Source organism: Oratosquilla oratoria, chromosome 21 (assembly GCF_046742065.1).
Source record: "Oratosquilla oratoria isolate Oo_2021 chromosome 21, ASM4674206v1, whole genome shotgun sequence".
NCBI lineage: Eukaryota > Metazoa > Arthropoda > Malacostraca > Stomatopoda > Squillidae > Oratosquilla > Oratosquilla oratoria.
Window position 1 is genome coordinate 47,367,974 of NC_134797.1, and position 12,615 is coordinate 47,380,588.

General features: G+C 39.4%; 1 protein-coding gene across 8 annotated transcripts in view; it reads left to right on the forward strand.

Annotated features, from left to right (window-relative positions):
- The window catches only part of LOC143036894 (adenylate cyclase type 2-like), a gene marked incomplete at its 3' end in the record, with an annotated part of 150,412 nt that extends 139,515 nt beyond the window's left edge, over nucleotides 1–10,897 (forward strand). For all 8 annotated transcript variants that reach the window (XM_076204824.1, XM_076204829.1, XM_076204827.1 and 5 more), the window contains 9 exon segments: nucleotides 443–579; nucleotides 1,096–1,245; nucleotides 2,380–2,518; nucleotides 2,736–2,900; nucleotides 5,102–5,253; nucleotides 5,727–5,894; nucleotides 6,088–6,382; nucleotides 9,402–9,566; nucleotides 10,766–10,897. In XM_076204824.1, coding sequence (XP_076060939.1) covers nucleotides 443–579; nucleotides 1,096–1,245; nucleotides 2,380–2,518; nucleotides 2,736–2,900; nucleotides 5,102–5,253; nucleotides 5,727–5,894; nucleotides 6,088–6,382; nucleotides 9,402–9,566; nucleotides 10,766–10,897 — 1,503 coding nt within the window.
- Nucleotides 10,898–12,615: the final 1,718 nt, after the last annotated feature.

Genomic DNA, 12,615 nt, shown 5'->3' on the forward strand with positions numbered 1-12,615 from the left:
GTGGGCGAATGTATACGTTCATTTATTTATCTATTAGTTTATCTATTGTTTATTTATTAATGTATATACTTTTCATCTGTTTGTCTGTTATGTATTTATTTATTTGTCTATTCTTTATTTTTGTTTATTAGAATATTTCTCATTTATCTATTTATTCATTTATTTAACATTTATTTATCTATAATTTTATCTATTGTTTATTTATCAATGTATTTACTTTCCATTTATTTGTTTATTTGTTATGTAGTTGTTTATTTGCCTATTCTTTATTTTTTGTTTATTAAGATATTTCTCATTTATCTATTTATTTATTTGTTTATTTATACATTTATCTATTTTGTTTTCTAGGTGTAAAGCCAAAAGTCAGTACATTTACTTCCTGAGACTTAGAATCTTTTTCGTTTGGTTTTCTTCTTATTCTTTGTCACTGTGCTCTTCACAGCGGAACGAGTGTCTGCGGATCAAGATTCTGGGCGACTGCTACTACTGCGTCTCCGGAGTGCCAGAGCCCAAGGTCAGACACGCCAACAACTGCGTCGAGATGGGTTTCGACATGATCGACATCATTCGCGAAGTCAGGTCAGTTGAGGTCAGAGTCCAACACTACCCGTACGTGTTGTCCTTGCTTGTTCACAAATGAGTCCGTAACATCTTAGTTTTACTTTCAAAATGATTCAGGACAAGGAAATAGGCAAGAACCGGTTTGTCAATAGAGTGGTTAAGGATAGAATAGACTTAGTGACCATGTCGTGAGCGCTGAAATTATCGGTTGTTTTAAGAGGTTAGATAACTTTGATAGGTGGTAATAGACATGCAACTGTCTAATGTAGGCTTTATGGTCTCTTGCAGTCTTCTGCATTCGTATGTTCTTGTGTACTAACTTCCTTGAGGAGCGAGGTGACCAAGCGGATTAGGGCGCGAAATAATATAAAAACATGCAAACAAATAGATAAAAATCAAATAAATAAATCAATAAACCAGATTAATAGATAGATAAACATACTAGCAAATAAACCCAGACATACATAATTTTGTAGACAAACGAACAGGTAAATAACTATTGGTAATTGTTTTGTTTGTTGTCCTTCCTGACAGAGAGGAACGATCTGTCAACGTAGACATGCGCATTGGCATCCACAGTGGGAGCGTCCTCTCGGGGCTCATTGGAGCTCGCAAATGGCAGTACGACGTCTGGAGTCATGACGTCACCATAGCCAACTACATGGAGCAGACAGGAGAAGCAGGGTAAAAGATCAATCACAGTGAAATATATAAAATCTATACTAGTTTGTATATAAACTGATAGGTTGCCATTAGCATCATAATAGCTCTAAAACTTTACTTAAATATGCCTACAACTAACCACTAGTATCACAGTGAAATATAACAAGTCGCATGTAGGATTCGAACCCACTGCTTTCGGCCACCCGTAAGGCTCTGTGAAGGTAATCTTACGGGTGGCCAAAAGTGGTGGGCTCGAATCCTACATGCGACTGTTATAAAATTATCAGAAGGCTATGTTAGTTTGTGTATAAATAGATGGATTACCAATAACATCATACTCGCCCTGGAAATTTACTTAAATCTTACAACAAACAGAGGCGTTCTTTTTTCAATGCTGTAGTTTGTTATGTTACTGAAGCATGATCCCACAGAACATCTTCCTCTCATATCAAGTATGTCCGTGTGCTTGCGTGGGTACACGCCCAAGCTGTGTAATACAACAGTTCTTCACAGTGTGAATCTTAAATTGCATTCCCGTTCAGTGTGAATCTTAAATTGCATTCCCGTTTTCTAAACATTATCATCATAACCACATTAGGGTTAACCAAGAATATAACTGAATTATTACTAAAACTGTTTTTGGCAGAGAAGAACGAATAACCGCTAGTATATATTAACTTATGTACATATTTATTTTGGTAGGCGATAATAAATTACAGAAGGTATATCTTCCTCCTGGAGTTAGGTATAATACCTCTTTGCTCCCAGTTGCGCTAATCAACTCCCACAGCACAGTACTAGCAAGGAAAATATCCCTCATATAAGAAGGCGTACCTGTGTACGATGTGGACATGCCTACTGCGCGCCACCACGACGTACTACATACACACTATACGTCCTGGGCGCAAAGGGACAAGACTGAATATACATGTGTATGTGCTGTCCACTGCAGAGTGTTTTTTCAATCACCTGCGTTGGATCTCTTAGGTGCTGGAAACAACGAGACACTTTTTTGGCCCGTGTGACCGATAGTAATGAAACCTGTGACTTTAATCTCCCTGAAAGTGAACTTCACGGACGTAGATTTATCTTTCTTTTTAAAAAAAAAATTCGTTTGTTTTTGCGTCATTTAGTGTATGCCTTCTGTTCCCTTAGACGAGTCCACGTGACCAGTCGAACTCGGGATTTCTTGCTCGGGAAGGAGTACGCTTTTGAGCCGAACCACGACGACATTGGGCACAAGTTCTTCCAGACAGACAGGATTCAGACATTCCTGTTAGTTCCCAGGAAAAGGGTAAGGAAAAGTTTGTCTTTTGTTTTCTTGCACACTGTAGAAATCAAGTTATACCACTAGTACTGTTGCTGCTTCTTATACTGTTACTAACCCCTATATATCTTCCCTTCATAGACCTCAATGATGGTGAAATGCCGTGATGACGTTATTCAGAGCAAATTATGCAAAATATATTACCTAGTTGAAGATGTTTACGTCGAAATCTGTCTTGTTTCAGCAATTCCATCATCGCATTTCAACCCCAAGAGCTTCTTCGATGGCCCCCAAGGGTCGCATCAGCCTCGACCAGGGAGATCTGAGCGAGTTGTACGAGACTGATGTCAGCAGGAAGTTGATCAAGGTGAACTTACCTCAACATTACCGTGCAGCCATACCCAGAACGGTAGGTGACAGAATTGGCTCTTCCCTAGTGTTAAGTTCCAATGCTTTCTTTCCCTCTAATTTCTTTTATTCTTATTATCTACGAGCCACCGGCTGCGCACGTCTTTGCTCCGCAGGGGCTCGGCCCTCGGAGCCTAGACTTCGGCCCGTAAATATTTACAAAATGACGGACATACAAAACTTTTCTCTCCTTTTTTCATCTTTTCGTCTTTCGAAAGACTAGAATTAACCAATGAGAGGGTAAAATAAGTTTTATCGCTATATTGACAAGATGTCACAATTTGCTTATTCTAGAAAATGAGAGATTTTTGAAATGCGATATATACTAGGATATTTCAAATACGTCGTTATTGTCTACTCTGTGAACCCTACATCAAGTCCATCTGAATATCTGTTTGATAGTTCTCATTTCTCACTGGATGAAGCATTTCATCCTTTGATGTTCTCTTCTTAATGTTGATTTGAGCACCGAAAAGGGCACTATATTCCGAATCCGAGTCTTTGATATGTTTACGTCATATCAGTTCAGACTTTTGCTCTTAATACCCGATAGCATTACTTTTGGCTGGATATGTAAATAAGTTTATATTTTCAGTGATACAGTTTGGTATTTGTATATATATCGGCCACGGCCCGTTAGCTTTACAGACTCTACTCGGCTTAAGCGCGGCTATAATGAATCACATAATTTATAAGTAATATTTCGGGAAGTCCATGTATGATAGAATGAAGGAATGTGTGACATCTGAAACGGTTATTCTTGTTCTGTTTTCGTAAACGAAATATCTCACAGTGAATTTATAACTGAATTACATAAGAATTGCTGAAGATGTTAGAAACGCAAACACAAGGTAAGGGTTGATGAAACACGAGAATTTCGAATGAAATACAGTAGGACCTCAGTTCTCGAACGTCTCACAAGTAGAACAAACCGGTTCTCGACCAAAAAATTCTAGAAAATTTTGCTCCAGTTGTCGACCAAAATATTGGTTCTAGACCAACCTGAACGGGAAAAAATGGAAAATGGGGCGAAATTCAAAGTTTTGTGGAAAAATATAACCCTGATCAATCTGTATCCAGCATATCAGTAAATTTGTTTCGGTTGTCGACCATATCGGTTCTGGAACTTTTTTTCTACAACGGATTGTGGTCGAGAACCGAGGTTCTACTGTACATTTAAAAACCGCTTTTTCTTTATTTTCAAATAATTTATCACGACCAGAGAAAAAACGGGAACATGGAAATCGGAAAACGTTATAAAGATGTAGAAGACAGAAATATGTAAGTCGATACGTTTAATTTTCAGAAAAAAAAACATGGATAAAACTGGAAGAAATGCTATTGAAACTCACTTGAAAAGTAACATTTTAATAACGGACAATCAGCGCGGTTTCAGGTGTAAATGCTATTATGCAACTAAACAACTTAGATTTTACAATATAGTCATTTGAAACTTTACCAGTCCTGTAGCCACTGTCAATGTACTTTCCGTTATGTTTGAAATATATTGTGACTAAGTTAGAACTGTGATAATGTAAATTTGATTTCTACAGTTAACACTTTATCTACAAAAGATCAATATTATTAGATTGTACCTAAAGTCAAAACAAAAACTATATATATAAAAATCATATAATCAGGAGACGACCTTCATTTCTACTGATACAGTTATCTGATAGATGGCGACAAGTGTTCAATTTGAAAAAATAATCCAATGTCTTAAATAAGTTCTCGAAAAATGTCTACACCCTATACATCAGGGGTTCTTAACCTTTTTTCTCCAATTCCCCACTTTTTAGTGAGCCAACTCTCCATTTCCCACCACAGTATCGGTCTTTGACAAATTCGATTTTAATTCATGCAGTGTTTAGTACGTAAATATACGCTTTGCTTTTTTGTTCCATTTTACGGCCCTTAATTTTTGTTTTCCCCACTTGGCAACTCCGCCATTCCCCACCAGTGGGGAATTCCCCACAGGTTAAGAACCACTGCTATACATCTTTGACCCTTGATTTTATTCTAACTCCCAGCGAGGATCCACCGTGTAGGGAGAAGCGATCATTCTTCGACAATTAGTTTTATTCAAACTGCTATACCTTGCATGGTCCACTCCCAGCAAGGATCCACCGTGCAAGAAGAAACGATAAATTCTCGACTATTAGTTTTATTCTAACTGCTATACCTTGCATGGTCCACCCCCAGCGACGGTCCACCGTGCAAGGGGAAGCAATGCTTGGGGGCAAGAGGAGGACGGTGCTCATGGACATCTCCATCAAGCGATTTATTCGGATCCAGCGAGACTCGCACAGATTCATGCAAGAGGAGATCGAGAACATGCCCCTCCAGAAAGCTGAGTAAGAACATAATAATGTACATATGTTCATGTTATTGCAAGCTTAGCCCCCAGAATTTAGCGGGGTTGGGGGAGGGGGGGTTTCTGCCGCTGGCATAGTGTTATCTAATCACCAAGAATAGAATTCCTTCACAATGGGTCTCTTCCCCTCACTTCGGGTCCCTTCTCCAACTTCGGAAACACTGCTCTAACATAATCTAACATAAAATTCTTTGGCATATTCTCAAAAATCATCATATCAATCACAACTCCGAAAAATCACGAGAAAAGACTTAACCTCACTCGAAGAGCATGGAGGAGGGATCCGAAGAATGATGTCAGTGAAAGGACCTGCTGTGAAAGAATTCTATCTTTTTTATTCAACTGAGGGTGGCTTTGAACTGATACTGAGTTGGGGTAACCGCCAGTAGGTTGATTAACATCGGCCTCATAATAAGTCATATATTAACTCTTTGTTCCTCTTCCTCCTTTAAGCCAGTGGTTCCGCTCTGAGGGGATCCATCCGCTGTTCCTCACTTTCCAGGAGAAGTCTTGGGGTCACCAGTTCCTGTGCCAGCCAGACCCGCTCTTCAAGTTCTACGTTCTGTGTGCTTGCATCATCTTCCTCACCATCGCCATAACGCACCAAGTTCTTATGCCGGGGTTAGTGGCCTTCAACAAGGCGGTGTGATTCATGAATTTTTGTAGACCTTGATTTGGATGTGGGGGCTGAGTCCATACTATAGATGTCAGAACTGTCTATGCCGATAGACACGAGGTTTGTGGTATTATATGTGGTTATGATTCTTTAGGTTTCCTTCGGATGAACACCAGATGACTTACTTCTTCCCCCTAGGGACGAATCTGTGAATGCGGCATCTCGGGCATGGTATCACATCGACCTGGCCCCGGACTCCCTCGTGTCCATTGCATGTGGTCTGCTGCTCCTGATCGCCCTCCCGGTGTGCTGGACGCCATCTCTCTACCTCCGGATGGTCGATCCATACGGTGACAACGACCGCCTGACCAAGCCCAGGTTCATCGAGGTTCTCGAAGTCGCAGTGAAGCTGATTATCAAAAGCGTCACCTTACGGGTCATCCTCTTCCTCTTCGTCATTTTCTCCATCTTTGCTAACATCCTTGTCACCCTGGTAAGTCTCAAGATGAGCTACATACAAGATCATGATCATGGAGAAGAATGCAAGAGACCATAAGGCCTACAATAGGCAGTTCCATTTCTGTTACCATCTATCATCCTCATCCATAAAGCTATCTAATCTTTTCAACAAACAATAGTTTTAGCGGTCACTACATGGTTACTAAGTTTATTCCATTCATTAACTACTCACTTGGTAAACTATGTCTTGCTTATTTCATTCATAAACTTGAATTTGTCCCATGTAAACCCATTACTACGAGTTCTAACCTGTTGTCTTAATATGATGACCTTGACTGCGTCACTCTTGTTAAGGCACATGCACAATAGTCCTTTATTGGGCAGCAGGGAACATCCCGACACATGAATAAAGTTGTATGAAATTGGTAGTTGGCGACAAGTCTATAAAAATATAACAAGCGAAACGTCGTCACACAGTGCTCATTTCGATTAAATGAAGTTGTTTTGCGAGGACAAACAGTTCAAAATGTCGTGCCGATCGGTTAAAACAGTTTTTTATCTGTCAATCACAATTTATGGTACAAGTGTCGGGAGCAGGGGAAGAGAAAGGGAATTACGTCATCAGGGAGTGTCCACGCCGGAGCCTTTGTCTCTTTGGCCGCAGTTTGCTGATAAGGACAGAGCGCCCGCCACTCCTTCGATAAAGATAAGAAACCATCTTATCATGCAAACGTCACGCACTGAGGTTTTGTCGACAAAAAGATTATGAAAGTTACGACACTATCTTTCACAATGTTGTTGTGAGCGACTTTGCCAAGAATACAAAGTTTTAGAAGTATGGGAATCTATGTATTCTAACCAACATCCGTATGAATAATTCAGAGATCTGGCAATAAGAAACTTTTATGTACTCAAAACAATAACACTAATTAGGAGATGTGATAACGACACTGAGAAACGAATCAGCACAGGATCAGAAATTTTAGGGAAATTAATCTGATAGTGACAAATAAATATATTAAATTAAGAACAAGTAAAAAATTTAAAGCAATGAATATGGTCAGAATTGATGAACGGATGAATAAAAATTAGAAATAAAGAGAAATTGGGTTGTATGACATATAGTATTATCTGGGTAGCATAAAAATGAAGAACAGAAAATGCAGAGGTATTGGTCTTAGACAAAAAAAAAATAGTAAAATGCAGGGAAGATGGCGCCTACTAGAATGGCTGAGACGACATGCATGTAGGTACGAAGCCGTGAATGGTCATCTGAAGTTGGCAGCAGAGAGAACAGACTAAGGAAGATCGAGAGGAACATCGAACCAGAGTCTTAGATGACACGACAGTGACCGGAAGGAGTAGAAGGAACGATATGCAAGAGGACCGGTGCACTATGGCAGCAGCCAAGTATTGTGTAAGAAGTTTCTCCCTGATAACATTGAGAAAGTTGCCATGAAACGGCACAAGAGGAGTTTCAGCCAAGTCGTGACTGAAGAACAAACCAGATCAGCCAAAAGATACTTTGTTTTATTTGATTGCGGGTTCGTTTGCCAGGACCAATGATGTTTACCCTCGCGTGGTGGTCTTGCGAGATGGACAGCCAAGCTGCCCATTTAGAAAACCCCTTAACCTCATCAAGAGGTGCAACCCTGAGGTGCTGACACTCGGTCTCTGGACTTAGCCCAAGATCTTTCATTTTCGACTTTAACTGTATTTCAAAGGATTACAAAGGCGGAGCATGCCGACAGGAGACGTTTTGGTCCATAACTAGGTCGGATGCGAAAAAAATATATAATGATAGAAAAATTCAATTAAATTAAAATTATAATAATATACACAATGATAAATAAAATAAATAAATGCATAGGTATAGTTGAATAATAAACAAACAGATAAATAGTAAATAATAATAGGTTGACAGATAAATAATAATAAATGAAAATCAAGCAAATAAACAGAAAAATAATAACAAACAAATAATCAAATAATATAAAATAAATGGCAAGATATAAAATAAATGGCACCTTTTCACACATGGAGAACCTGCAACCGGCGACTGCTCTCCTCTCATTACCACTTTGAGCCATTGACAAAGAAACAGTCCTACACTCGCACAACACAGAGATCAATCCAAAATTTCATCCCAGAGAGATCATCTGTGGGAGGTTCCGAGGAGGAGCGTTGCCAGTCGCTGTGGGGCTACGGGGCTCCACTTTGTGAAACTCGAGGCATCGTTGGTTGAGCTTCCATTAAGTCTAGTTTTAGCGATAGAATTTGAGATAATTGTTTCCTTTCACAGCCTTCTGTTATGCATTCACTATTATGGGCCATGGATCACGTGTTGGGCTCGTGATCGACAACTACTAACCTTCCCGGTTAAAAACGTAGAGATAATATAGTCCGAGCAATGGGTAATGATGTGACATTTTATACACACACCCCACACTCAAGGGTGACAGTAACGCCTTGCATTATTAGTGAACGCTCTCACGCCGTGACCACAGTTCAAAATCTGACTCGGTACCACAGCCTAGGAACCCGAGACACTAACCGCTAAACCAATAAGTCATGGATGTGTACGTGGGTATGTGTTCCTGTGCGTTTATGTCTTAGTGTGACAGGGATTATGTGTGAACAGGCTAGTGCATAGATGTGTAAGCACCGACTGTTAAAGGTACCGCACGTACCAACCGTTATGTTCGGTGCGATTAATCATTATTAGCCTACCACACGTGCATCATACCTCTGGGTACAATTAATCATAACTCTACCATCCGCGCATCATACCTGGCATCATATTTCGGTAAATGCGTTGATAGGTTCAGTTGAAATCATCGTCCTCGTATTTTGCAGCTCGAAGTAAAATATCAACATTCAAAAGCAAAGAATTAGTGCTCTAAACAGTCATTTGACGATCGTCATTGATATGTGGACGATCACCGTTGAGCCTTGATTTCACCTAGCGAAACGTATCTTAAGGATAGAACGCAAATCCTACAAGACGCAAAACTTTCTTGAAGTGTACTTCATGTCTCTCATTTTCTTTCCAGAGCGAATGCAACATCTTGTTAGAGGACCGAGTTCATTGGAACCAGACGATGACAACACAGACTCCCATGACTACGTCCTTGTATGAAGAAACACGGATGGTCTCCAATCACGGTTCGAACAGCACCTCTCCCAAGATCCTCCCAGCTTTGTGCTGCCAGCCCTGGGTACAACACGTACTTTTTCTATAGCCAGTGGTTCTCAAACTTTTCCATCTTACTGAACCCTTTCACGTTTGCTGGAACTCGGCGGAGCCCCCAACGAAAAAAATATTCTGACAGACTTCAAAAGATTTGAGACTAACCGTCACCAACACACAACATATATAGTCATACACTCGTACAGTCTCTCTCTCCCTCTCTCTCTCTCCTCAAAAACAAAAGATTTCGTCACTTTTATATTTCATTTTATTCATTCCTGTTCAAATAGATAAATAATTATTTTTTTTTTTTGCCACGGAACACTTGAAAGGTCTTCCCGGAATCCTGGGGTTCTGCGGAACACAGTTTGAGAACCACCTCTATATAATATTCTACAACTGAGTCTCTCAGCCAGTGATCCACGGATTCCTAAGGAGCCGCAGAAACTACCAAAGGTTCATGACTCACTTTTCTGTGATTCATGATTACACAATATGTCTAAATCGAGATGTCCAGACTTTTTTTTTCTAGTTTCTCCCTAGATAGTTCCGTCTCTCAGAATGTGGCGATGATTTGTATAATAAGTTATAATGTTTCTATGGCTAAATGCTCAGAAAAAGTGACTATATCCTATCTAATCCCTTATTAAGGAGTTTCCTGAATATATAAGTCGATGTAAGGTGTCTACAAAGCTTGTAAGGTTGAGAAACAGTTTTACAACATGAGCTAGTACCTATTAAGTGAACGAGGATTCACTAAGTATTTTTTCTTTGGTTACAGTCATATACGTAGTAAGAAGTATTAATAAATTCCTGTGCCATTTTTCAAAATCTTATTAATATAGACATGAGAGATTATAAACATAAGTGTCTGCACGTATATATTTATATATATATTTATATATATATATATGTATATATATATATATATATATATATATATATATATATATATGAATAATTCGCTAGTGGACAGCGACATCAATCATACAATCTCCATGACCGTCGCGCAGAGGATTCGAACCACTGCTTATGGACCCAAGAGAGGCTCCAGAGCACCCGCCTCTGACCACTCGACAATAGATGTGTGTGTGTGTGTGTGTGTGCGTGTGTATTTCTTTATAGGCATATCAATGTATATGTATATTAAATAAAATCCTTGCTTCCCCTGGTTCTTGACTCCTTCTGCTGTCGACTGACCACCTCCATCGCGACGCCTTCCACCAGTACATGACCTACGGTACCGCTTTGACGATGCTGGCGGCTTGGGGCTTTACAAGAATCCACTTCCTTCTCAAACTCTTCGTCTATCTCTGCATCGTCATCACCTACGCCACCTTCGTCTGCGTCATGTCGTCGGTAAGAAATTTAATATTCTTTCGACATATTATTTTTCATTTGTTGGTGTCATATGATTTCCTTAATTGCTACTTTTTAATTTACGTGTAACAGGCCTTTGTGTATGTATGTATGTATATATATATATATATATATATATATATATATATATACACATATATATACATATATATATATATACATGTATATACACATATATATCTATATGCATATATATATATACACATATATATATACATATATATATACATATATATACACATATATATCTATATGCATATATTATATATATATACATCTATATATGTATATATATATATATATATATATATATATATGTGTGTGTGTGTGTGTGTGTGTGTGTGTGTGTGTGTGTGTGTGTGTGTGTGTGTGTGTGTGTGTGTGTGTGTGTGTGTGTGTGTGTGTGTGTGTGTTCGTGTGTACATTTTCTTTATTTATTTCTTTTTATCCTTTTTTTAATAAACACATTCCCACACAAAGTTAGCAGTTCAGACGATTCTACCGCCTCCACTGACCGACATCCGGTGGTTATCCAGGCAGCTACTGACCCGCTTGTTGCTTATTGGGTCCTCGAACTAGGTACTGCTTGCTAGCGTGACGATCTTCCATTCACCGGATGTACATCGGCTCATGTCCAGTGTCCACCGTACAGATACGATTTCATCACTTGCTCTGTACTAAAGCCCCAGTCACACTATCACGATTCCCTTCATATGTTATGAATCTGGAAAACAGCAGCACGACTTCTCTTACGGTATTCTAGACTTTACTAAGTCTACAATTCAACAGTGTGTCTAACTTCTCTTAATTCGTTATTCAACCTCTCAATATATGACGCAAAGGTAATATGATATTTGAAGATTCGGAATAAAATGTAAACGAAGTCGTTTCTACTCAAACGAACTCAATTGAGTCGTGTATGTCAGACCGTGGCTTAACCCGTTCAGGAGTATGAAATTGTGATCGACGTTTTCTTTGTTATAGCTTTATCAAGTACCTTTTGTAACGAGCAAAACGTCTCTCCTTACTTGGCGTTTATTTTGGTAGACCGTTCAGGAGTGTTGTCGCCTTTAATAATCTTATTCTGTCTAGTGATAGACGATTTAATTCAATCCAGGCAAAACACCCCACTCCTCAGGGGATTAGCAAGTATAGCAAATCCGTTCGTTATAAATTAATTTCACGTTTAAAGTTTGTATTCGGAAGTGGGTGGCACTCTTTCTAGTACTAGTTCGTCTAGATTCCCTCCTATACCTATTCAATTTAAGTGATGATTTGCTGTTTCGTACAGAATTGTTCCATCAGTACATCCGGTTATACAGTAAGTTTCGGTCAGTGGTCTATGCCATTCATCAAGCGATGAACAGAAGTTCATAGGTGAAGGAAATAAGCAAGGTTAGATAACTTTATGAATGGGGACGACAGTTTGTAAGGGACATGGTTGTGGATCACGAGTCTCCTGGCTCCCAGGAACCCGGCCCTCTTTCCCACCCATTACACCCGCCGCATTGTTACCCTTCCCCAGTTTCCGTCTTAATGGCCGATTTAATAGCGAGAGAGTTCTACAGATGAGGAACACAGTACTATAGAGTCTAATCATGGATCCCTGGTAGGTGTGGGTGTGAGTGTAGGACAAGTGTGACCACAGAAAAAAGAGGTAGTTAGTAGACACCCGACGATTCCAATCATCAAGTTGG